The sequence below is a fragment of the Hyperolius riggenbachi genome, chromosome 7 (genome assembly GCF_040937935.1).
Source record: "Hyperolius riggenbachi isolate aHypRig1 chromosome 7, aHypRig1.pri, whole genome shotgun sequence".
Taxonomy (NCBI): Eukaryota; Metazoa; Chordata; class Amphibia; order Anura; family Hyperoliidae; genus Hyperolius; species Hyperolius riggenbachi.
This window is the reverse complement of record NC_090652.1, coordinates 272271757-272299091: the sequence shown is the minus strand read 5'-3', so window position 1 is coordinate 272299091 and position 27335 is coordinate 272271757. Positions and strand designations below refer to the sequence as shown.

General features: G+C 45.9%; 1 protein-coding gene across 4 annotated transcripts in view; it reads left to right on the top strand.

Moving 5' to 3' along the window:
• Nucleotides 1-27335, top strand: part of GPD2 (glycerol-3-phosphate dehydrogenase 2) — a 318302-nt gene that overhangs the window by 56756 nt on the left and 234211 nt on the right. For all 4 annotated transcript variants that reach the window (XM_068245759.1, XM_068245757.1, XM_068245756.1 and 1 more), the window contains exon 3: nt 24268-24439. In XM_068245759.1, the coding sequence (XP_068101860.1) occupies nt 24268-24439 (172 nt within the window). The remainder of the gene's footprint in view (nt 1-24267; nt 24440-27335) is intronic.

The window sequence follows — 27335 nt, the reverse complement described above, 5'->3', positions numbered from 1 at the left end:
AGTGACAAAACTATTTTCTGTATAGAGCTGCGCAAGATCGCAGCGCTATATACGTATATATTGCCATGTAACTGAAAAAATCAGCCTGCCAGCTCCAGTCTCTGGCCCCTTAAGGACCAGAGACTGGTCGTACCACAAAATGGCGCCTCTCAACCAATTGCCTCACCCGCTGCTCTCGCCGGTCATACTGTTCTCCCATCACAGCAAGTCCCTCGCTCTGCCATCGCTATGATGGCAGAGCTCTGTGCACTGGTCAGGAGCCGCTTTCATTGGCTCCTGACCCTGTCCATCAATGTGATTGGCTAACAGCGATCACGTGGCTTGGAGCCAATGAAAGCCACTCCTGACCGGCTCACAGAGCAAGTGAACTGCGGCAGGTGCAGAGCGGCACGATTGTCGGCAGCGGTGGGAGCACGCAGCAAAGAAGTTGAAATATACGTCCTGTCAGAGCCATGCAGCCACCTGCAGGATGTAGATTTCAACTAACGCGGTCCGCAAGCAGTTAAATGATATAAAAATCATCTCATTCTGTTTTTGTTTTCATGTCACACCACATCGCAACTCTTTTTGGAAGCAGGGCTGTGTTATGCGCACCTTTCAGTCTAGCAGCCCATTAGCAGCCGAAACACCAGCTGTCACATTCCGAACATCAAGTATCCCGCGCTGCCTGATGTCGCTTTAATTAAAGTGAAATCTTTTTTTCTTTCTTCCTGGGTGTTTGAACGTGGCTGGAATTAACTCGCCGGGGATGTTAATGTAATGGTTCTGTATTGATTGGGCATCTTCTTTGATAGGCCATTGTATTCTGCTTTACTTTACTGTTAATTGTATTGACCTAAATAATTGTGAGGAAGGGAAATACTCTGGTTTCATCAGAGGAAGTGGCACTTGGGCTGTGATATCAGGAACGGGGCCGTAATGAAGTAGTTTGTTTTAATCAGAGCACAGAAGTTGTACGGGGGAGAGTCATACTGGGATTTACTCAGGCTAATGCAGCGATAAGTGGTTTTACTATTGCAAGATGATTAAGTTCTTTTAATTAGGTGTTCTAATTGGCTAATCTGCCATGTTGGTTCATCAGTGAAAAAGACTTTTGTTGGGTTTTACAAGGTGCTTAAATCTGGATAAGAGAAATGAAGCACTTCAATTATTTCTTATTCCTGAATGTATTCTCAGCAATTAAGGCTTCTTGTGTGGTTGAAATTGGGATTTTTTTTTCCGTCACTGTCTGCAGACTGCGTTACATAGTCCCTTTGTTCCATCATATAATGGAAATCTTTTAGAGTCATCAATATACAAAAAAAGTATGGGGGGGGGGGGGGGGGCTGAAAGTCCAATATAGTGCAGTATGTAATACTCACAAACGTGGGATACCTCCGGACGTGCCAGCCACAATTTACCCGAAGAAGCAGGTGGTCTAGCGAAACGCGTCGCAAGTGGAATTGTTTTTGAAAGTAGACAGGTCATCCTACCTGTAGAGAAGTCTACCACTACCTCCATTTTAAACGCATACATATGAAAAAGCCAGCGGGAGATTTGGGCGCAAGGTAAAGCCAATAAACAGCTCACCCTGCTCCTGCACAATTCCCGGCAGCGATAATTACTACCCCCCCCCCCCCCTCCAGGTTGCCGTAAATGGTGGGGAATGAGGTAATTCGGCTTTCAGCTACTGCTAGCAGCCAAATGACAGTGTTTTTATAGTAATTTGTGCACCATCTTTTGACGGCGCCCAAATTACTCACTGAGAGCCGCTATAGCCGTAAAACCTGTTACAGCCTTTGATGGAGCCGGCTGCACCCAAGTCTCCTGTGCTGTTTTTACAGCACTCGCTTTTAAACTTGTTTTAGTGTATTTTAACCACTTTAGGACCATAGGCTTACACCACCCTAGTGACCAGGCTGTTTTTTTTTACAATGTAGTGCTCTGCAGATTTAATAGCTCGCTGCAGAGCCATACAAAGCAGCACACAAGTGAATCCCCCCTTCCTTTTCTGCCCACTGTTAGAATTTAAGTATTATATGAATTCGTAGGCCTCCGTTACTTTTTCTGAGTTTAGTTAAAAGACTTGATTTGCAGAGTATACCTTTAAGGAGCATTTCTAGAAGCACTGAAGAACAGTGTGATTCGGACGGTGCAAGGCTATGATGTACAGACAGGGAAGACAGTCTTGTTCTGTAAACATTGAGTGTTTTCCTATTCCCTAAAGGTAAACAATGTTCTTTTTAGATTAACCTCCTTGCCGGTTATCCCGAGCTCAGCTCGGGGTAACCTGCGCAGGAAGATTTCTCAGGCCCCGCTGGGCCGATTTACATATTTTTTTTTCCTACACGCAGCTAGCACTTTGCTAGCTGCGTGTAGTACGCGATTGCCGCCGCTCGCCACCGATTCACCGCTACCCACCGCGCCGAGCCCCCCCCCCCCGCCCCAGACCACTGCGCAGCCTGGCCAATCAGTGCCAGGCTGCGCTGAGGGGTAGATCGGGATTCCCTGTGACGCCCATGACGTCGGTGACGTCATCCCGCCCCGTCGCCATGGCGACCGGGGAAGCCCTGCAGGAAATCCCGTTCTGAACGGGATTTCCTGCTTACTCTGATCGCCGAAGGCGATCGGAGTGGGTGGGGGGATGCCCCCGCTCAGCGGCTATCATGTAGCGAGCCCTGGGCTCGCTACAGGATTTAAAATTTTTTTTTTTTTAAAGTTCTGCGCTGCCTCCTTGCTGGATTAATTAGACCGGCAAGGAGGTTAAGAGTCAGGTCCCTGGAACATGGAATTTACCAGGCCATGGCCAGTAAAGACTGTGCTTGTCATGATATCACGGGGTCTTATCAGCCAATATCAGGCGATGAGGTATTGATCCGCCCCTGCTCATATGATGTCACATTTAAATAGAACCAGAGATCCTGTAAAGAAAATAAGTTATACATACCTGGGACTTCCTCCAGCCCCATACGCGCTGATCGATCCCACGCCGCCGTCCAGCGATGCCCGCAGCTACGAGAACCGGCTCCCCGCTCTGCCGCCAGTCGGAGCCAGTCTAGCATAGCAGAGGTGCGCTCTTTGCATATCTCTGCAGCAGTGTATGGAGGGATACGTAGAGGGGGCACTTCTCCTGCGTAGGCCGGCTCTGATGACGTCACTGACTGGAGACGGTTCTCGTAGTTGCGGGCAGCGATGGACAGCGGCGTGGGATCGATCAGCGCGTATGGGGCTGGAGGAAGCCTCAGGTATGTATAACTTCTTTTCTTTACAGGATCTCTGGTTCCCTTTAACTCTTTAGAGTTAGTATAAGAAGAGCTAACAAGCTTCCGGGGGGGGGGGGGGGGATACTGCTGCTTCTTCTGACTTCTGGCTGATGGCTTCCACTTTCTACTCTTTTTGTAATGTCTTGTCATCTTATCTAACTGTATGCTGTATATAGGCCTAAGTGCAACGTAGTATAGATGTAACATAAGAGAAAGCCTGGTTGCCATTCAAAAGGAATGGACCAAGAACCTGTAACGCAAAGAGGACTTACTACAGACCAATTGCTTCGCTGAGGTGTAACAAACATGTAGAGATAAGCATCTGTATATCTGTTTACTGAATAAACTCCTGAAACTTTGACGACGTCTAAGAAGTTCTATCTCCTATGCTGTTGCTGTGATGAGTCGAGTTATAACACTTCCTGTGTAATGGTGCCGAAGGAAGGTGTAGTGTTGTTGCCCATAGCAACCTACAAAGATTTATTACACCCACCAACAGAGCTTTCTGTTGGTGGTCCCTGATTGCTGGTGCCGTTTTTGTTTATTTTTTTATTAATTTATTTGTATTTTTTTTTATTAATACATATTGGTACCCCCTTCCACCAGCCAATCACGCCGATCTCGGCCTGAGAGGGGATTGCGGTCGGAGCCTCTCCAGGGGACAGCCAAGTGATAGGGCTGTCCCCAGTACAGCGCTGCAGTAGATCGCAGTGCTGTACAATGTAAATAGATGGTGGTATCGCCATCTAACAGTCTGCTAGCGGCTATCGACACTGGTAGACTGATGCGCTCCGTCACTAAAGCGGGTATGCGCGTGAATCGGTGCACGATCCCCTGTATAACCCTGCCCCAGGACTTGACGACTTTTGGCGTTAGGCGGTCCTGGGGCCAGGGCCGGATTACTGACCAGGCAACAAAAGCAGTTGCTTGGGGCCCCCATTCAGAGTCAAAGGGGCCCCATCAGCACATAAACCAGCCCTCGCCATCCTGTCAGCGGTGGCTGGATGGTATAATGGTTAAAGGGACTCTGAGCAGTGCAGTAACTATGGAAAGATGCATATCATTTTAAAGCTCTCTTTCTCCTCTTTCCAATGATATATAAACCGCCGCCCTATGCCTTTTAGTTTTCGCTATTTTTGCAATCGAAATCGTGGCCACGGCAATTTCAATTGTGAAAATAGCTAAAACTAAAAGGTGTAGGGTGGCAGTTTATCTATAATTGGAAAGAGGAGAAAGAGAGCTTCAAAATGATATGCATCTTTCCATAGTTACATTGTATTACACAGGACGACTTTTCTCCAAAGTCGGCAGCTCAATTTAACACAATGCAATGAAATATAAGGGACCCAGTGGGATATAATTACAAACATCATGCTGGTAGGTGTAAGGATGTAATTAATTAGTTGTGGGTATGCTTAAAGGCATACCCACAGGCACTGCTCGGAGTCCCTTTAAGGCAGGGGTCTCAAACTCAATTTACCTGGGGGCCGCAGGAGGCAAAATCAGGATGAGGCTGGGCCGCAAAATGGGCGTGGTCATGACATCATGTGGGCGGGGCTAACTAATGTAGTTGCATAAAAAAAATATGAAGTAAATGCACATCATGACAGACAGCGTTACCCCAGTAAATGCACATAAGAGACAGCGTTACCAGTCCAGGGGAGTGCTCATTTAGAGTCAGGCAGGCCTGATGGTGGTTGGTGGTGGTGCCTGCTGCTGGTGCTGCTAGGCTGCTCAGCACAGGAGGGCAAAAAAACAATTTGGAAGTTGGCTGGCTACAGGACAGGAGTTAGGAGGACACCCACCCACCTACCCACCTCACCCTGCACCCACCTTGTCTCGTCGGAGTTCCGACTTAAGTTCCGAGTCCTGCCTGGCTGTCTAGCTGAGCTTCCAGGGGGCTTTAATAGGGGCTAATGATGCGCCAGCCGGAGCTGAAGCCTGGGTAAGCCCCAGCGTGGCGCCGCCCCTGGCTGCAGAGCCCCCAATTCACCCCGGGGGGCAATCTGTCCGGTATTTCCTGGAAGGGGCAGAGCTTTCAGCTTCAGCTCTGCCCCTCCTGACGTCAATCGCGGCGGATCGCCGCCTCTGCCCGCCCCTCTCACTCTTCCTTCACAGAGGGGCGGGCAGAGGCGGCGATCCGCCGCGATTGACGTTAGGAGGGGCAGAGCTGAAGCTGAAAGCTCTGCCCCTTCCAGGAAATGCAGGCGAATTGCCCCCTGGGGGAATTGGGGGCTCTGTAGCCCTCATTTTGCGGCGGGAACAGGCGGATTAACTATGGGAGCACTGAAGCGAACAAAAGTAGTTCGCTTCAGTGTCTTGCCGGCGCGGGCCGCAAATCAATGTAACGAGGGCCGCAAATGGCCCGCGGGCTGCGAGTTTGAGACCCCTGCTTTAAGAGCTCTGCCTCTGACACAGGAGACCAGGATTCGAATCTCGGCCCTGCCTGTTCAGTAAGCCAGCACCTATTCAGTAGGAGACCTTAGGCAAGTCTCTCTAACACTGCTACTGCCTATAGGGTGCGTCCTAGTGGCTGCAGCACTGGCGCTTTGAGTCCGCCAGGAGAAAAGCACGATATTAATGTTAGATAGAGTAAAGTCGGAGGCGCCCGTGACAAGTAACTGGTGTGTTGTGCAATTCGATCCAGTTACTTGTCACGGGCGTCTCCGACTTTACTCTATCTGACGTTACACCCCAACCTGGGGTCACCACTTTGGCAAGTGGATTTTTGAAGGAGCAGCGACCTTCCAAGGACAAGGCCGAGCAGGGACGGTACTTCCCTGCATGCACATTAAGTGGTTGCTTGTTTCGCAACCCAATTTTGTGAGTATAACCATATAAGAACTTTTTTTGAAAAAGTCATTTAAGACTCACAATATTGCACTAGATCGGGCTCCTGGTTCTTCCTCCCGCCCCTTTTTCTACCTTACTACAGTTGCACGATATTAATGTTATTTGTCTTGTCAAATGATGCTGTGCGCTGCTGATTGTCTTCAGAGCCAGGCTCTCCTCCTAGGTCCCCCTCCTGCTACTGTGCGCTCTGCCGCTGCCCACTCCTCCCTCCCTTCCCACAGAGAACCACAGCTGCAGCAAGAATGATAGCAGCAGATGGCAAACGCTCACTCACCTATCCATGATCCAAGCGATAGAGATCCCGTCATCTGAAACCCATCTGTCTCCTCTACAGTGCAGCCGCTCGCTCTGAACTTCCTGATTCTCAGATCAGACAGGAAGTAGGAAGTAGTAATAGGAGTAGTAACAGAGCGGCAGCACTCTAGAGGAGACAGATGGGCTCCGGATGACGGGACCTCTATTGCTTGGATCGCAATAGGTGAATGTGAGTCATCTGGTGCTGTCATTCTCCCCAACTGCGGCTGCCTTCTCTGCTGGACTATCGTATTCACTGGGATGGAGGCTGCATGGTGGCTGTCTAGTTTGGGAGGAAATCGGTTGTTCGGTGGTGGGGGTGGTTATGTAATTCTGTCTGGGGAACGGCTTCCGGTTTGGCGGTGTCCAGAGCTTTCTGCTATTGCCAGGCTGGAGATGCAGGGGGAAAGTGCTGCTGCTGTGATATCTGGCGCCCTCTTCACAGGGGTGCCCCAGCCCCTGAGTGCAAATGTCCTAGCCATTCATCTCTCACTCTGCATTTTGCCGCTGCTATTCCCTGCATTGTGCACCCACAGAAGAAAGCGGGCTGTTGCCCATAGCAACCAGTAGCTCGGCTGCCCCGGTGTGTGCGGCATATTGCTGTGCAGCTTCATCTTCTGATTCTATTACGACATGATGGGGGGGATCACAAATCAGTTACTTTGCTTAGGGCCCCATTTAGCCTTAATCCGGCTCTGCCTGGGGCTGCCACCTTCCCGACGGCTATGGGCGTTAGGCGGTCGGGAAGGGGTTAAAGGGACTCCAAGCACCTCTCATGGGTATGTCTTTAAGCATACGCACGAACAATTGAGTTTGTCAGCACACTAACCAGCCACTTGTTTTATCCAAACTCCCCCTTCTGCTGTAAAATGCATGGGGCCAGATGACCTCATACAAAGTCGCGCTATGACCCCACTGGAGGAGCCTCTTGCAATGGCCATGCGTTTCACTTCCTCTTCTGGCTTCCTTCACTTGTTCAATGTCCATGCATGTCACTTCCTCTTCCTGCTTCATTCATTGATGCACTTCTCTAACAGAGAGGCTTACTCCTCTGGACAGAGGTGATCCGGAAGTTATAACATAGCAGAGGTCGGACACGATTTTAAATTGAAATTGAATGAAAACTATTTAGTGTAGAATTCCGCCATCAAATAAAAGATGTATGCATCTTTATGTACTTTGCAGTACTGGTCAGAGTCCCTTTAATCTTGTTGGTGCCATTGTTTTACTTTACTACTTCATAATCTCATAATCTACAGGAAAGCCTTGCAATTTCTTCAAATACTTTTTTTTTTTTTTTTTTACCCTTTAGCAGCCAATTTGAGAGGCTTGCAAGTCCTTCAGGCCAATTTATTTTAGCACTTTTTTTTTTAAATTTCTTTATTTGTTATATTTTCTTGCTTCTTATTAGTACTGCTGTAATGTGTATTTATGGCCACAGTGTGCAGCGTTGTGGAGTCAGAGGCAAGGAGTTGGATTCAGAGCACTTTTTGGGTACCTGGTGTTTGAGTCAGGAAAAATGCACCGACTCCTAATGAACTTAAACTCTAATTGAAAGAGAAAATAAGATAAAATGTTCTATTACTCAGATAATGGACGTCATAAATAACTTATATATAAATAAACAATCAAAGAATACTTACTTGTGCTGCAGCAATAAAGCAGTCACCTTTTTGTAAATTCAGATATGCATATCTACCTTCTTTCCCTGAAATTAAGACATCCCTGGAAAGTAAGCCCTAACAGGAATTTCAAGCATGCTTGAAATATAAGCCCTGCCTAGAAAGTAAGCCCTAATGGCAGTAAGGGGAAAAAGTATGGCAACCTGTGTAATTAGTGGAGCTCATGGTTTCGCAAATGGGACCATGGCTCTGTCATTGGGCCAATCACTGCACTCACTGCTACTCAGCAAGTGCAGTGATTGGTCCAATAATGGAGCCATGATCTCGCCTGCGAGACCATCGGCTACAGTAGAAACTCAAGTTGTCATACTTCTTCCCCAAAGGCTGAAGCTTGGGGACACAGCGGCATGGAGCTGGGTGAAAGAAAAAGATGCAGGGGGATACCAGAAGGACATGAGGGACAGCAGAAGACACAACAGAGGACACATGAGGACAGGGGGTAGATTGACACAGGTACAAGAGACTCTGAAGTCTCATTAAAATCATGTTTTTATATTAAAAATCTGTTTAATATGATTGCCCTAACTAAAACACAGCATCCCCACGGCTGAACTCTAACTAAATCCCCCCCTAACTCTCCCCCGCAAAATCCACAACTTTCTTGGTCGTGGATTTTGCTGTCCCGGGAGGCAGAGCTTTCAGCTGCAGCTCTGCCTCCATGCGCGTCAATCAGAGCGTATCTTCACCTCTCCCGCACCCCTCTTAGTGAAGGAAGATTGAGAGGGGCGGCCGGAGGCGGCGATCCGCGCTGATGGACGCGTGTAGAGGCAGAGCTGCAGCTGAAAGCTCTACCTCTCATGGAAGGACTCCCCGCAGTGTGCCCCGGGGAGTTTGGGGGGATTTAGTTAGAGTTCAGCCGCGGGGATGCAGCGTTTTAGTTAGGGCTATCATGTTAAAAAGATTTTTAATGTGAAAACATGATTTTTATGAGACTTCAGAGTCTCTTTAACAGCTACTCTACAGCTATATTCTAAGTTTACTTAAAATTCACTTTGATGTATGTATAAAAAAAAACAAAACAGAGGTACGCTGTCCCAAGACATTGTCTGATTAATAAAATGCACTGGAACTCTGTATCAGCTGGGTTCCAGTGCATAGATCTGCCTTCCTTGCAGAAAATGACCCTGGCCTTTCCTATATCATATATAGAAAAGGCAGAGGCCTTTTTCTGCAAGTTGGCAGGGCTACATGCTGAAATCCAGCAGATATGGAGAACCCCACAGACATACATACTGGGGCATTCGTGTTGGCAATGAAAGGCCAGGATGGCTAACAGGATAAACTGTCAGCTTCCTGGCCCGAAGCTTTTTGTTCTAAAAAGCAGATGCCATCTTAATGCACACCAAAATCGCTAGCGGATCCACAAAACGTTAGCGGTTTTGGGTGCGGATAAAAGAGTTTAGTCCCAGAGCACACTGGGCGGATCTTGATGCGATCCGCCGGCCGCTTCCGCCTCAGCATCCACGTGGCTAATGTATCTCTATGGGCTGGTGCACACCGGCGGTTTAAGGTTTTAAGTAAACCGCAAACGTGCAGCAAGAGGCACGTTTGCGGCTTGCTAAAAACCTCAAACCGCCGGTGTGCACCAGCCCATAAAGATACATTAGCCATGCAGATTTTCAGGCGGATGCGGTCGGCGGATCCGCCCAGTGTGCACTGGGCCTTAAAGGACAGTTGAAGAGAGGGATATATGGAGGCTGCCATATTTATTACCTTTTAAACGATACATGTTGCCTGGAAGTGCTGCTGATCTCTTTGGCTGCAGTAGTGTCTGAATAACACCAGAAACAAGCATGCAGTTAGACTTGCCAGATCTGACTAATTTCAGAAACACCTGATCTGCTGCATGCTTGTTCAGGGTCTATGGCTAAGGGCCAGTGCACATCAAAAACTGCTAGCGTATACGCAAATGCCATCGGTTTTTGAAGCGGGTTTTCAGAGCGATTCTAGGCATGTTTGGAGCGATTTTCTAAACGTGCATAGCGGTTTTTTTTTTTTTTTTTGGAGCGTTTTGGTGTAACATTTTTTTATATTTTGTTACAGTAAAGCTGTAACTGAACAGCTTCTATAACAAAAACACTTGGAAAATAGCTCTGATCTATTGCTTTTCAGAGTGATTTTCCACTTTCCTATACCTTACATTGAGGCAGAAACGCCTCAGAAATCTGCAAAAATGCTGCAAGACCCGAGTTTGTGTTTGGGGAAACGAGATTTTAATATGCAAATTAGAGCAGTTGGTGGAACCCTAAACTGAGGAGTTGGAATCAGAGGATTTTTATACCGACTCTGCAGCCCTGACAGTGTGAGACAATAACAGAGGATTTCTGCTTTTAGTTTCTATATTTTCTGTTAGCAGAGAGACAACAAAGCATTCCAAGAATTTACAGCACGAGTTATGCTGACTGAGGTCTAAAACAATGTGCTTATCCCAAACAAGATAACTATTGAAGCTGCTAATGGGTTGAATGTGACATTCCACTTTTCGTACTTTCACAAAATATTTCCACTTTTTTGCCAATTTAACGCCAGAATTTTTTTTTCTAATATCTTTCAAGCAGTGTGAACCTCCAGTCCCCAAAATGTTCTCTCTACTTGTCTATGGGGATCCTACTCTCCAGTAGTTACATAAACTCCTCCCTCCAGGCAGACTGTCTGGGATACCCTGGCCATAGACAAGCGTGGATTGTGCTGTCACATCCCAGAATCCCCTGCAGAGATTTTCCTCTCCAATCCCTGCCCCTTATTATATTCAAAATAAATGTATTGTGCCTTATGGCATAATATGTGACCTTCTCAACAGAGGTATAAGTAATACAAATAATGGCGTAGGAGGCACCCAAATATATAAAACCAATAAAATGGCATGTAATTGCTTAGCCGATCTCTTTCAAAGAATCATACTGGCTAAGGCCAAAAATCAATTTATTTAAAAAAGCAGCACAAATAAAGCATTGATTTTCCCCAGGAGATTTGATCACATGGAATCTGCTGGAAATCTATCTACCATCTTTACGCCTTGAAAGAAACCATTGATGAAGACATTTTGGTACTAACGTTTTACTCCAGGTTTGGCAGCCTCCTGTTAAAATTCAGTTTACTCCTTTGGCAAGATATAACCATTTTTTGGAAAGCTGAGAGTACTGGCTTTCCTTTTCACTAGGTCCTGAGCCAGTGCAATGCCCCATTCCCAAGTTAGGGAGTTTTAAAGAAGGGGTGTCCCCTGCTCTGGGCTGCTGCTGCTTCTTTCGCTGTAAAGAGCAATATTGGACACTCAAGACCCGTGAGGAGGAGATTTAGTCCAAGATCATCATGTCGGGTTAGTTCAGTAGCCCTCTAAAAATACTCTCTGCATCCAGGTGCAGGGGACACCTTTCTTTCAACAATCCCTAACTCTGTACCAGTGCATCACACTGACCTGGGAACTGATGCAGACAAAGGCCGAGACTTTTGGATTTCCAACAGCTCTTACCAAGAGAGTTAACAGAACTTTAACAGTGGGCTCCCTAACTCGGTTCATAGGAAAGAACTTAAAGGGAACCTGAGACGAGGCCACAACCAAAAAATATACATACCTGGGACTCCCTACAGCCCCCTCCGGCTTGATCACTCCCACGCTGTCCTCTTCTGACTGCCCGTTCGCCTACAACTGGACCCGGAAAATCCTCCAGTCGGCGCAGTCCAGCCAGGCGCGCTCCCCTGTCTCGTTCCATGCCTGCGCAGTAGTACTGTGCGGGTGCAGAACGCTCCCGGCGACTTGAACATGGCAGTAGCGTGCGTGGCCAGGCTGTGCGTGTGCAGTTGGCCCCGGACCTGAGGACTTTCCAGGGCCATTTGCTGGCAAATGGGGAGTCAGAACAGGATGGCGTGGGAGCGTTCAGGCCGGAAGGGAAGCCCAAGGTATGTATAATTTTTGTTGTAGCCCCATCTCAGATTCCCTTTACGTACAGAATATTTTATATGTATTCAATTATGGGTCAGTCTGTTGTTTGGTGTATGATAAGAATGAGCTTTAATTTTAGCAGCTGATCAACTTTTGGCACGTTTACCATCTTCTCTTGCTCAGTGTCTTCAGCTGCAGCATTATATTATGCATACAGATCGTAGCGAGGAAAGCAACACAGCCCAAAATATTTTAGCAAAGGTTATTTACACCCACTCCCCTTTATCTTCATGTTTAGACTGAACTAATTTTATGATGAGCCAATAATTTCCGTATTAAAATGCAATGAATAAAAAAAAGAGAGTTCTTGAATAAAGTAGGGACCGCCTCAATGCTAACAAATAAATTTCAATAAAATAGCTCCATACATTAACTCTTCCATTAGCGCTAAGTCGGCGCGCCCGAGAGAGAAAACGCCGCCGCCGCTTAAGAGAGTCATTTGCATGAAATTCAGCACTACACTCAAATTAATACGGTACGTGATTGCAGGACAACCTGGTTGTTAATTGCCTGTAGTCTTTAAATATGCACTTCTTTCAGAAATAGACACTAATTATTAGATCTTGTTTGCTGTTACACCATAAGTTGCAAATGTCTAGGAAGGTTGGGAAATTTGCAAGTCTAATGGGGCATGAGCGCGGGGAAAATTGATCTAATCATTGAAGGAGAGGGCTGCATGCAGAATGAAGGAAACCTTCCCCGAGATCAGGAAATCTTTCATGTGGCTTTTATCAAACATTCGCTTTCATACGGCCCCCTTTTGTAGATTTGGTCTTTTGACAACCAAGTTGTGAATTCATTAAGCGTAATTGTTAGTTTTTGTAAGCCTTTAGGCAAAAAATTAGGTAAAGTTGTTGTTTGACTTTTTTTTTTTGTGTGTGTGTGTGTGTGTTTGTTGCATTTTTTTTAACTTCTTTTTTTTTTTTTTATAGGTTTTATGTAGACTCTTCCTGTTGACTGACAGTTTTAGAACACACAGCTTATATATATATATATAATATGTATATTTGAACATCAGTCAATAAGAATAGAGTTTAAAGAAGGCTTATTAGCCAAAAAGTAGTCCCTTTTTTTCTTTCTTCCTTTAAGTTAGCCAATAAATGGTATTATCCAGATTCAAAACTTCCTGCTTTAAAGGCAATCTGTAAACAAAAACAATAAAAAGCAGCCTCTGGGGTTACCTAACTCAGGAGGGGGAAGCCTCTGGACAATCCCCCGACCAGTGCCGCCCCCCCCCCCCCCCCCCGGCAAAACAGAAGCTTGAGCAGTAGAGCGGGCCCGATCGGGTTTGGTCATTTCCGCCAGGGCCCATCGGAAAGTCGCTACTGCGCCTGATCAGAAGCGCGGTACTTAAAGGATACCACAACTGAAATGTGACATAATGAGATAGACGTGTATGTACAATGCCTAGCACACAAATAGCTATGCTGTGTTCCTTTTTTTCTTTCTCTGCCTGAAAGAGTTAAATATCAGGTATGTAAGTGGCTGACTCAGTCCTGACTCAGACAGGAAGTGACTACAGTGTGACCCTCACTGATAAGAAATTCCCCTTTGTTACCTCTTTCTTGCTCTCAGAAGCCATTTTCTGCTAGGAAAGTGTTTTATAGTTGGAATTTCTTATCAGTGAGGGTCACACTGTAGTCACTTCCTGTCTGAATCAGGACTGAGTCAGCCACTTGAATACCTTATATTTAACTCTTTCAGGCAGAGAAAGAAAAAAAGGAACACAGCATAGTTATCTGTGTGCTAGGCACTGTACATACCCATGTCTATCTCATTATGTCACATTTCAGTTGTGGTATCCTTTAAATATTGCAGCCACTACTGCTCCACAGCTGACCAGGTTGTCATCTGATTTTTCGGGAGCTGCCAGCGCTGGATCCTGGAGGGTGATGAGGACAAGGGAAGCCTCATTAGGACCCAGAGGCTTCCACCTTCCGAGGTAAGTACACCCCCAGGGGCTGTTTTTTCTTTTTTTTATTGTGTGTTACAGATTTTCTTTAAAGGATACCAGAAGCGAGAGGTATACGAAGGCTGCCATGTTTATTTCCTTTTAAACAATACTAGTTGCCTGGCAGTCCTGCATACCTCTTTGGCCTCAGCAGTGTCTGAATCACACGCCTGAAACAAGCATGCTGCTAATCCAAACAGGCCTCAGTCAGAACCATCTGATCTGCATGCTTGTTAAGGGTCTATGGCTAAAAGTATTTGAGACAAAGGATTAGCAGGATAGCCAGGCAATATGCATTGTTTAAAAAAAAAAAATGGCATCTTCCATATCCTTTTCAGTTCAGGTGTCCTTTTACTGATGGCTAACATGGTACAATACTCTTCTGCTCTACTGGGTTTTATGCCATTTAACGATGCCATCTTATTTGTCCAGCCTTACCAAATCTATGTAGTACAAGGCAGGGGTCGAGTCCTGCGTGAACATGGGTGGATGACGTCCACTTACTTTTTCCTCAGCCTGGACGCCGTCCACCCTGGCTTGTGTGGAGGGGAGCAGCGCAGAGAAGGAGAGCTATGGGGACAGCAGGGAAGGGCGGACGTCTCCCCTTCCCTCACCTAGGGGCTCTCCTTCCTGGCTCTCCCCTCCTCCGGTATTTTTAAAGTTCGACGGCTAAAGTGGGCGGAGACTTACCGCCGTGCTTCCAGCCGCAACTCGCAGGGGACGCTCTGCTCTGTGCACGGCTAGAGCTAGTCTGGTCTTGAGTAGACCAGACTAGCCACGCACAGAGTTTTTCGGAGTGAGTCTACTCACTTCTTTTCCTAGGACTAGACTCCTGGTAGAAGGGTAAGCTGAGTGAATACACTTAAATAGATATTTTGGGTAGTCCTTTATATCACATAGAAGTGGAAAGATTGGACTAAAGCCTCAGATTTGCAGAATTATATAGGGGTTGATTCACTATAACAAATAGCAAGCCTTATCAGAGTGAACACACCTTATCAGAATTAACATGCCTTATCAGAGTAGCACAGGGAGCGCTACGAATTGGCAATGACGAGAGTTGCCCTGAGCCCCATGCGTGTCCATTCACTTTAAAGGACATTATCCCCGCACTTTGATTGGCCCAATAGGCTGCCTGTCAAATTTCCTGTCAAGTGACAGGCAGCCTATTGGGCCAATGAAAGTGCGGGCAGAATGTCCTTTACAGTGATTGGACCCGCAGGGGCTAAGGGCAGGACGAGTGGAGCTCTCGTCATTACCAATTAGCAGTCATAAGTTTGTAGCACTCGCTACTCTACTCTGATAAGGCGTGTTAACTCTAAGGAGATAAATATGGTAGCCTCCATATCCCGCTGACTTCTGGTGTCCTTTAACCTCCTGAGCGGTATGGACGAGCTCAGCTCGTCCATCACCGCCGGAGGCTGCCGCTCAGGCCCTGCTGGGCCGATTTTCTTCAAATAAAGTGCAGCACACGCAGCCGGCACTTTGCCAGCCGCGTGTGCTGCCTGATCGCCGCCGCTCTGCGGCGATTCGCCGCGAGCAGCGGCGAAAGAGGGTCCCCCCAGCCGCCTGAGCCCTGCGCAGCCGGAACAAAAAGTTCCGGCCAGCGCTAAGGGCTGGATCGGAGGCGGCTGACGTCAGGACGTCGGCTGACGTCCATGACGTCACTCCGCTCGTCGCTATGGCGACGATCTAAGCAAAACAAGGAAGGCCGCTCATTGCGGCCTTCCTTGTTTATTCTGGGCGCCGGAGGCGATCGGAAGAACGCCTCCGGAGCGCCCTCTAGTGGGCTTTCATGCAGCCAACTTTCAGTTGGCTGCATGAAATAGTTTTTTTTTTAATTAAAAAAAAACCCTCCCGCAGCCTCCCTGGCGATCTCAATAGAACGCCAGGGAGGTTAAAGGGAAGGTTCAGGGAGGGGATTAAAAAAATAAAAATAAATTTCCACTTACCTGAGGCTTCCTCCAGCCCGTGGCAGGCAGGAGGTGCCCTCGCCGCCGCTCCGCAGGCTCCCGGTGATCTCCGGTGCCCGACCTGGCCAGGCCGGCGGCCAGGTCGGGCTCTTCTGCGCTCCATTTCCTGGCACTTCTGCGTCCCACGCCGGCGCGCTGACGTCATCGGACGTCCGCCGGGCTGTACTGCGCATGCGCAGAACTACTGCGCCTGCGCAGTACAGCCCGGCGGACGTCCGATGACGTCAGCGCGCCGGCGTGGGACGCAGAAGTGCCAGGAAATAGAGCGCAGAAGAGCCCGACCTGGCCGCCGGCCTGGCCAGGTCGGGTCGGGCACCGGAGACCACCGGGAGCCTGCGGAGCGGCGGCGAGGGCACCTCCTGCCTGCCACGGGCTGGAGGAAGCCCCAGGTAAGTGGAAATTTATTTTTATTTTTTTAATCCCCTCCCTGAATCTTCCCTTTAAAGTTTATCTGAAGGCAGTTTATCAGCAAAAGAGAGATACTTACCTAAGTAGAGGAAAGCTTCTGGATAATTCAAGGCTTGCCCCATCCCCTTCGAGCTCGCTGTTTCAGGGCTTGGACCCTCTGAACCCATTCGAGGAGCAGCCGGCTCCCACCCATGAACATGGGCAGTCAGTGCACCTGCACAGTGTGGCCACGCTTGTTCGTGGATGAGAGCGCGGCCATGAAGAAAAAGAGGGTCCGGGAGACAGGGTTGCTTTAAGATAATCAAGAAATGGTATTGGACACAATAATAACCCACCAATAAAGAAGGAAAGCAGGAAATGTCAGAAGTGGTAAAAAACAAAACAAAACAAAAACCCTTGACTAAGTAACCACAAATGAAATATCAGTGTGAATAATAACCAAAAATAACAAAAGCAAGGAATATGCACAGTGATGTCTCCTTTGCTTTGTGGTAGCTTACGAGTCATTATTTATCTTTTTCCATTTCCCTTCTTGGTTGGTTGATTCCTTCTGGGTCAAATTTTATTTTGTAGATTATCTTTACATATGATATGAATATAATGCCTTGGCAAAGAGGCTCTTGGTGGACTTGAAACATTGGTATGCTCAGTTTTTTCAATAACTACATACACTGGTGGGGGTGTCTTGACATCCTGGAGAAAAAGGACACAGGAGACAAAAGAACGGGAGCCCAATAGTGCAATATGTCTGTCTCAGTCGAGTCAATGAATGAAATACAAATGCTACTCACAGAAGTGGGTTGCAGGCGGGGCAACCGGCCACAGAAAGCAGGTGGAGACAATGAACCCGACTCCACTCCGGGGTGGCCCAACCGGACCTGGGTGTGGTCACTCTCCTTGGTAAAAGGGACAGGTCATCACTATGGTAGAGACCATATGTGGTCTGTCTAGACCCCTCCAACGGGATACGTTGAGGGGCAATTGAGGACAAATTTGGGAAAAGAGACGCCTGAGTATGAATAAAATTACCTAAAAAAGGAATTTATAGTGTATTGTACGCTGGGAGAAATGTGCATTTTGAATGTACTTTGCGTATTTTAAATTGGTCTCTTAAAGTGTACCCTAGGTGGCATGAGAGATACGTGTATGTACAGTGCAAAACATGAATAACCGGGCTGTTTACTTGTTTTATTTTGCTGCCTGAAAGAGCTAATTCTCAGGCATGCAAGTGACAGCTTCTGTCTTGTCTGTACCTTGTCGGGAATATTGTAAACCTCACTGATAAACAAATTACAGCCATAACATTTTTCCTGGCAGAATACAACTTCTGAGAGCAGAGGGAGATAGAAAAAGGTAGTCAACAGCTCATGTATTTTCATTTAGGGATATGTAATAGGCTGCCACCGAGCAGAGACAACAAAACATTCAATGCACTTTGTAATGTTTAAATGTAAAATAAAACCATGGGATATCTTAAGTAGGAGGATTAATACAATTGTTAATCTCCTCAGTTTATTTTCACCATGGGTTCACTTTTACTTACAGCAGTTCATAACCATAAGGCATACCGAGCAAAGTACTGCTTGAGATGTCACGTGGCCACTGCAGTGAGGCTCTTTGTGTAGCGGGAGGAGACAGCCAATAAATAAACATAGGTGGGGGGGGGTGGGGCTTCAGCTGGGCATGTGGGCCGCCTCGCCTCTGTGGTGGCCATGTGACCTCTTGTCAGCATGGGAGACTGATGTCTTCTTAAAACAGAAGGAAATTTGCAATATTTCAGCTATAAGTGAACATTTGTGGTTACCCACAATGCACCACTACTGAATATGCAAATTATCTCTTCGCCCCTGTAAGCCAGGCAAGCATCCAGAACCACTGATGTATAGCAAGCCTATAGCTTTATAGCTTTAAATATTACACAGCCTGTAGCTTTAAATATTACACAGCCACACCAACCCCACATTGTAGACAGCCTGTTTCAGGCTTTTGACCCTCATCAGTACATATCAGGGATTGATACGGTTGTATGGGATAGGGATTGGACCAGTACAACAGAGTAAGCAAGCAGCTCAGGGTGACCCAAACCACTAGGAATGTATAGGGATACATTCCTATTGGTTTGGGTCACCCAGAGCTGCTTGGTTACTCTGCTATATCTAGAGCAAAACACAAGTTTGCCTTCTTAAAACAGAAGGTGTTTGCGATTTATTCAGGTTGGAGTGAGCATATGTCTCCCACAATGCATTACCACTTAATATGCAAATCATCTTCTGGTTGTCACTGATGGCTAAACACGCCTCCAGATCTGCTGGAATGCAATGATGTGTCAGCTTGTTAATATTACAGAGCCACACTAATGCAACATGGCCCCAAAACGGAGCCACGGATACGTTCCCGGACCTAGTGTGAACCTGCCCTAATATGGCTCTATGGGGTTGGACTTACACCACACAGAGTTACAGAGTACCCAGCAAGCTTATAGAGAGTCTGAAGCGAGAATAAATCTCGCTTCAGACCTCATAAATAGCAGGGGCATGTGTGCCCCTGCTAAAACGCCGCTATAGCGCGGCTTAACGGGGGTCCCTTCACCCCCAAATCCCCCTCGATACACCGGGGGAGCGCTTCCTGGTTGGGGCAGGGCTAACCGCCGCAGCCCTGCCCCACGCGCGTCTGTCAGCGCGTATCTCCGCCTCTCCCCCGCCCCTCTCAGTCTTCCTTCACTGAGAGGGGCGGGGGAGAGGCGGCGATGCGCCGCTGACAGACGCGACTGGAGGCAGGGCTGCAGCCGTTAGCCCTGCCTCCAGGAAGAGACAGCCAGCGACTTTTTCTACGACACACTTTTGCGGGGGGTGGGTTGGGGGTGAAGGGACCCCCGTTTAGCCGCGGGATAGCGGCGTTTTAGCAGGGGCACACGTGCCCCTGCTATTTATGAGCTCTGAAGCGAGATTTATTCTCGCTTCAGAGTCTCTTTATGGTGAAACAGAACTCCTAGGAGTGTGTAAGGGGCTACATAGGACCAAAAAGTCAGGAGGCTTTTTGGACTCTTTTAGCCCCTTACACACTGCTAGGAGTTTTGGTTTACCATGAGCTTGCTGGGCAATCTGTAACTCTAGAGGTGATCATCGAAATGAGTATGACATGCAAATTTAGCACAAATCGTTTGCAGCTTGAAACTGAGCCAATCAAATTCACATCCTGTCTTTCTTTTTTTTTTTTTCTCCATTTCATTCAATATCTCTAGCTATGGTTGGGTGTCTATATTTGACAATCTGTTCTACTCTTCTCTGTCATTGGTTATTGATCTTTTCCATCTCTTCTTCTGGCAATCCTTCTCTATCTGTCAGTCCTTCAGCCTGAGTTTCTCTCCTTGCTTCCAGTGACTTGCAGCAAGCAGACAGTTAGGGGTCAGTTTAGGCTCAAACAGAGGTTGACTACCCGCATCATGTCAGTCGTCAGGCACGGGGCAGAGGATAGCAGGCCAGGGTGACAGCGGCTCCTCTGTCTTCTCGCATGCCTTCGGGTAAGAAATCGGGGCTGGAGGAGTCGGTGTCATTGTGCTTTAAGGATAAACCTGAGCTAGAATAGATCCAACGTGAACATATGGTGCCCGCACGGTTAACCCTACGCTCCCTGCCGTGGCTTACAGCGCAGACAAGGATGCAACGAAGATTGCTGGTGGCTCTCTGCCTGTTTCTGTGCTGTGTACACTGAGTAGTAGGGCTAGTCAATAGAAGCTAATAACTCCAGCTTCCATGCAAAATATATGGGGCCCGGAACTCAACCAATCAAATGTTTTCCCTGCTGATTGGCCCAGTTGTAACCTCAATATAAAGATGGCCACACACCATCCAATTAGAGATCCAATTTTACACCAATTTGATAAATACGATCGGTTGTCCTGAAAAATTGAAAGCTTTTTTTTTTTTTCTATTAGTTTGAGAAATCTGATCGAATTTTGCATTTTTATTCGATAAAAGATGATCTGGAGTGTTGGATTTTTCTGATACATTTGTATGAAAATTGAATAGGGTAAATTGTTAATTACTTGATGTACAGATCCATTCAATTTTTTCTAAGTTTTCAATTATTTTTTTCATGGTTGGGGAAAAATTGAGCTTTATGTGTGTGTTACATTGGTCAGATTTTTTGAAATGTTACAATCAGTCAGAAAAAAACGATTGCAAATTCTTGAATTGAAAAGATACTTGAAAAAATTGTATGGTGTGTGGCCACCTTAAGTGGTTAAATCTTTCCATTATTATATATAATTATTGCTGAACCTCTTTATTTAGTAGAATAACCATAAGGTATTGCAAACTGAAGTTTCTACTATGACCTAAAAAAAATAATAAAAAAAAAAAAACTGCGTCCAAAACTTTACTTTACTTCTTACATTTTGAAATGGTGGGGAAAGGTTAGAACAGGTTTTTACTGTTTCTCTATGTCCCTGATTCACATGTACCGGAAATGACGTGTGACTTGTATATGTACATTCCCTATCCTGCTAAGAGCTACTAGACTTTTCTTTTTTTTTACCCCCCCTTCTCACTGCAAGGGTTAAAAATCCAGAGCTGTAAATGACCGCTTATTTGTTGTTGGACTTTAGATGAATTCTTAGGGTTTGTTTAGGGTAGGGGTGATTTGGAGAGATTCCCCACATGCAGATTTGCACAAGGGAATCACAGCCTATTGAAATCAATAGGCTACTTCTGAACTTGTGTGCGGAAAGGTTGGATGATATCAGACAGCAGTTTTTTTGTTTTTTTTCCACATAGCTGTACAGTTAGAGGGATTTGCATGCGTACTCACGTGAGCACAAGTACCAGCATTGTGCATCTATAAGACGCAGGCTGGTGCTAATGGAAATGGGCCCTCACTGATAATTAATTGGAGGTGATAAAACTCTTGTGTGACTCTTCTAAGTGCAGGGAGCAGATAAAACGTTCAATAGGTCAGGATTTGTCTGTATGGGAGCTGAGTAAACATTAAATATTTAAGTTTAAAGTTGTCACTGTCTCGGGTAGATGCGGTCTTTTTTTGCTGGGAGATTCCTAGTCCTATTTAGGATTAGGACTGCAGATGCGATGATTTATCTCATTCATTTATTTTCCCTTAAGGTGTGCTTTAAAGAGAACCTGAAGTGGGCAGATGGGACACAGAGGCATGTTCTCTGCCTCATGACATGCCTCTGTGGCCCCCAACCACCGCTCTCTGCCCACCCCCACTGCAGCGCTATAGCCCCCCGAGATTAGCAACATCATTTGTCGCTATCTCGGAGGTAAACCTAGGGAGATGGGATTCCCTGTTCAAAACAGCCGCCAGGGGAGTTCCTGGAGCTGCCAGTGGGCAGCGCTCTCTCCCTGGCCACGCCCCCTGCCACTCCCCTGCCTCCCTGCATGCTGCGAGAGACGCACCGTCTCCCCTTGCAGCGTCACGAAAGTGAAAGTGTGGCCAGTGTGGCTCACAGGAGCGTCGGGGAGTGGCGGTTTTTGCCAGCTACCTGATCCGCGCAGCCCCCCTGGATCAGGTAGCCTATTTTTTTTTTTTTTTTTTTTTACATGTTTTGAGCCCACCTCGGCCTCTCTTCAAAGGAAACCAGAAGTGAGAATAAACTGATGAAATAAACTATAGTATCTAGCCTCCGACACCTAAAAATTACTATTTTAGATATCCCACAGTTTTTATTTTATATTCAAATCTACTTTTTAAGTTTTTACTGTTTCATTCTCTGCTCACTGACACATCCATTGAAGTATGCCAGAGCTTAAATCAGGGCTGTGGAGTCGGAGCAATTTTGGGTACCTGAAGTCGGAGTCGGTGGTTTCATAAACTGAGGAGTCAGAGTTGGATGATTTTTGTACCTGCTCCACAGCCCTGGCTTAAAATGTATGAATTATTGACCCTTTTTATGTTTTCTCTGCTCTCCGAAGCCATCTACTGACAGGAAAGTGTTTTATAGCTGTAATTGCTTATCTGTGAGGGTTATGCTTATAGTCTGACTCAGACAGAAACTGTCAGTTGCATACCTGATGTTCAACTCTTTCAGGCAGAGAAAGCAAGAAAAGAAACATACACATCTATCTCATCATGTCACATGTTACCTCGTGTTTCCTTTAAAGAGACACTGAAGCGGAAAAAAAATTATGATATTATGATTTGTATGTGTAGTACAGCTAAGAAATAAAACATTAAGATCAGATACATCAGTCTAATTGTTTCCAGTACAGGAAGAGTCAAGAAACTCCAGTTGTTATCTCTATGCAAAAAAGCCATTAATCTCTACGACTTTTAAAGTCGTGGAGAGGGCTGTCTTCTGACTTTTATTATCTCAACTGTAAGTGAACAGTTTTCTTTTTATCTGCCAGAGGAGAGGTCATTACTTCACAGACTGCTCTGAAAGAATCATTTTGAATGCTGAGTGTTGTGTAATCTGCACATATTAGAGAATGATGCAATGTTAGAAAACACACTATATACCTGAAAATAAAAATATGAGAATATTTTCTTTGCTGCTAATCTTCTAGTAATTATTCATAGTACACAACCAATTCATTATATCATATTTTTTTTTTCGCTTCAGTGTCTCTTTAAGAATATATGTAAAATTGTTTCTTTTCAATTTATTTCAGGTTTGGGTTCAAGTATACCTGTTATGAGGGGAGTAAAAGGATTTATACTTACCTGGGGCTTCTTCCGGTGTCAGCTCCCTCCCTGCCTGTCTGGCTCCCTCCATTTTCCCACTGTCAGCCCCAGTTGTCGCTGACTACTGCGCGTGCTCCGGCCACACACCTCAATTGTGTTCCCGTGGCCGGGAGAATTCTGCACCCCGGCTTGTAACTGTGAAGGTGCAGAACTCTCCCGGCCATGGGAAAGAGGCCAAGGAGGTATGTGGCTCGCTTATCGGGGACTTAGCTGGGCTGAGTGCAGAAGAACGGACGGACACGTAGGGAACTAACGGACTACAGGGGGCTGGAAGGGGGCCCAGGTAACTTGTGAACCAGAGACGAAGCACCCTCGTGTATTTTACCATGTATATCAATGGGAACACGACAGTAAACAACTACTCTGCTCTTTGTTTCATTCTTCACTGCTCAGTCTTCTTGTTACCAGCGCTGATAAAATCTCCGCCTGAGCATTCAGTCTAGCTTTGTCCCATAAAGCCTTGTCTACACGGTACAATTGTCCATCAGATAGACTGATCTATTGGATAGATCTAATAAGAAATTGTATCGTGTGTAGATGTCCAAATTGTTTCAGATCAATTTTGTGAAGAATTTTGCTTTGATAAGTACCCAAAATGTATTGAAAAATCGAATGCAATCCGATTGGACCGACTGGAAATTTTCTAATAGAACCCTCTAATAGATCCGATCTGATGGAAAATTGTACCGTGTTAATGATTATAGCTGAGTCGTTCTTCTTTGATGTTTTTTCAAGCCCAAGCCTGTCCCCTTTCTGGCTCTGCTTTCCTGCTACGAGAATGCATAGCAGGAAATCACAGCCACAAGGGGGCAGACTTGGGTTTGAAAAGACATCACAGAAGACTGATTCAGCTATAATCATTCCGGGGCAAAGCTAGACTGAATGCTCAGTCTGGGATTCTTATCAGGGCTGTTAATGGGTAGATTGAGCAGTGAAGTATGAAACAGAGAGCAGAGTAGGTGTTTACTGTCATGTTCCCATTGATATATATGGTAAAATAAATGAGGGAGCTTCGTCTCTGGTTCTCTTTCTCTGAACACTCAGCAATAAATGTATTCCACACCATGTCAGATTGAACAGTGAAGAGGACAAACAGAGACCTGGATTACTGAGGTGTATAGACAATTACATTTTTTTTGTATTTGCGACCCCCCCCCCCCCCACCACCACCACCACCACCTTTAATTCCTCAGCTGTTTAAACAATCTTATGTGTTTTTCAGGCCAACCTAACCTATGTGCAGGCTGCCGAACTGCTCAAACAGACCAATCAGCATGAGCTGCCATCCAGGGAGGCCCAACTGCTCACACTGAGAAACACTACAGAGTTTGATGTCCTGGTGATTGGAGGAGGAGCCACTGGCTGCGGATGTGCCTTGGATAGTGTCAGTAGAGGTAGGGCGCTAAGAGGACATTCAGAACTGCCATACCCATGTGCGGTACTTGCGTATTATACCGTCTGAAGAGTTCAGACAGTGGCAGTTCCTTGTTTAAGTTCTGTTTGCTCCACTACCAAGATTTACCCCTTTTTGAAAAGCTAAAAGTCTTGGCTTTCTATTACACCAGGTCCCGTGTCAGTTTAATGCTCCGTTGCTAAATTAAAGGGTTTTGAAGGAGGGATGACCCTTGCATCTTGAGAGGTGAAGAGGGTGTATAGCTTGTCTGCTCCTTCGTCTTAATAGTCTCCAGCCCCGGCCAGTAACATAGAGAGCAGTCAGGAGGGTGTATAGCTTGTCTGCTCCTTCGTCTTCTGCAATGAGACCCCTGCGACAGAAGATGACCTCCCGAGGGGGCTGCTGATCATCAATGTCGGGTTTGTCCGGTACTTCTGCAATCACGCTTTGTGCAGCCAAGATGCAGGGGACATCCCTCCTTCAAAACCCTTTAACTTGGCAATGGAGCATTACACTGACACGGGACCTGGTGTAATGGAAAGCCAGGACTTTCAGCTTTTCAAAAAGGGTTACATCTTGATAGTGGAGCAAACAGAACTTCAACAAGAAACTGCCAAACTCTTCAGACGGTATAATACGTAATTACCCCATATGCTTACTAAAGGCATTTGTTTTAATATACTGATTCCTGAGTTTGTGTTATGGAATAATGGTCATAAAATAGGTATTTATTTTGCTGCTGTTACTTTATTATGGTCTTAGGTTTTTATAACCGGCCTGTATTGCAAGGGTTTATGGAACCAACACAGCACCTTTCTGGATCTCTTTATTCTTAGGCCCATTCCCCACTTGTGCTTTGCTGATCGTATTTCAAGCAATACGCAGTGTTTGCAATGAACAAGGACATCAGAAATGCATATGCTGTACTGTCTGATGTTTCCAGCCATGCATTGCATTCTAGCGCGGGAACCCAACGCATGGTTGTATGCCATTTTGGAGGATTGCAATGCGATTTATAAACAAATGGGGTCACAACTGCATTGGGGAAAATCGCATAGTAACGCAAGTTCCGTACGTTGCTATGGCCACCTGTGTTGCACGCAGGGCATACATGGGGAAGGGGGCTTAACCCTTGCCAGTCCTATGTCAGACTGTGTCTGACATTTGCCTTTTCCTCTATAGGTCCAACATCACACATAGGCCTCAATTCACTAAGATCATGCTGGAGATAATAAGGCAAGAGAAAACTTACCACCACACAGTAATAGAGTTATCTTATCTCTTCATTCCTTATGTTACCTCCTCTGTAGTTAGTTTACCTCCTCTGTAGTTAAGTTGCCTCCTCTGTAGTTATTTTATACACACAGTTAATGAACAGCCTGTCTTTAACTCTGGAGTTATTTTAAGGATTAAAGAGTTAACTTACAGACAGAAGAGTTAACTTTAGGTTTGCCTGAGGTAAAATGTTTCCTGAATACTACATGCCTTATCACCATGGTAACAACTCTAGAAGAGTTATTAAAGACAGGAGATAAGCTTAGTGAATTGAGGCCATAGTCCAACATAGGAATACTGATTGCCACTAGAGGACACTGTTTCCAAATAACATCTAGCACAGCATCTTCCTCTTCAGATCAAAGTGTCGGACTGAGCCTGACACTCTGCCGCTAGCCCCACCCTCCACTGCTGTAGCATGTTATTTAAATATTACGTGGGCGCCTTTGGCCTTGCTGTAGAGGCACCAATGCCAGATCTGGTCAGACACCTAGTCCCCTTTTGTCCGGCACTTTGATCCTCTCCACAGCATGAAGCACCACATAACAGAATTATGCTGATGTGCGAGCAAGGGGGTGGAGCTACAGTGAGCTGGCGCTGGCCCTTTACCCTGATGCCAGGGCACATCTTTTTATGTCCTCCAGCACTCAGAAAAAAAAGCTGGGGGAGGGGGGGGGCTGGGATTGGTAGCTTTGGGATCAGGGTGTTGTTAATAGTGAAATAGAATTGGAAAGGGTTCATCTGTATATTTATAGCCATTAGCATGCGCCCCCTGTCACAGTGCAAGTGCCTCTTCTTCAGCCGTCACTAGCAGGACCTCCAAGAGGCAACTCGGATGCTGGTGTTTATTCATCCTTTCGGAACAGTACTCCTGCTAGGAAGACGATCATTGTACTTCACCCACAGAAAGCAGGGGGAGGGAATAAATCAAGACATTTCAAAATGACAAATTAAAAAAAACGATGTTCAGTCCAACGATGTTCAGACAGGAAACTTTCATGGCAAGGACATCACACTGTGGGAGGGGTCTTACCAAATATGAGCCACACAGACATTCCTGATGCATCAGAGAAAAATTAAAGTTTCTTGTGGAAAAGGGAATACTGGTTGGGATGAAGTTCAATCCTGGGTCAGAGTTCCTCTTTAAAGAGATACTGAAGCGAAAACAAAATTTTATATAATGATCTGTATGTGTAGTTCAGCTAAGAAATAAAACATTAGGAGCAGAGACATAAGTCTAATATTGTTTCCAGTACAAGAAGAGTTAAGAAACTCCAGTGTTTATCTATGCAAAAGAGCCATTGAGCTCCACGACTGCAGAGAGCTCTGTCTTCTGAAGCTTGTTATCTCAACTGTCAGTCACTGTATTTTATTTTTCTCTCCAGAGGGCAATTCAAAAGTTCACTGGCCTGCTCTGTAAAATCATTTAGAATGCTGAGTAGTGTGTAAACTGCAAATATTAGAGAATGATGCAATGTTATAAAAGAAACGATATAACTGAAAATAAAAATGAGAATATTTTCTTTGTTATTAATGTTCTAGTAATTATCTATACTACACAACCAATTCATTATATCATTTTTTTTTTTTCACTTCAGTGTCTCTTTAACAGAGAGTAAAGC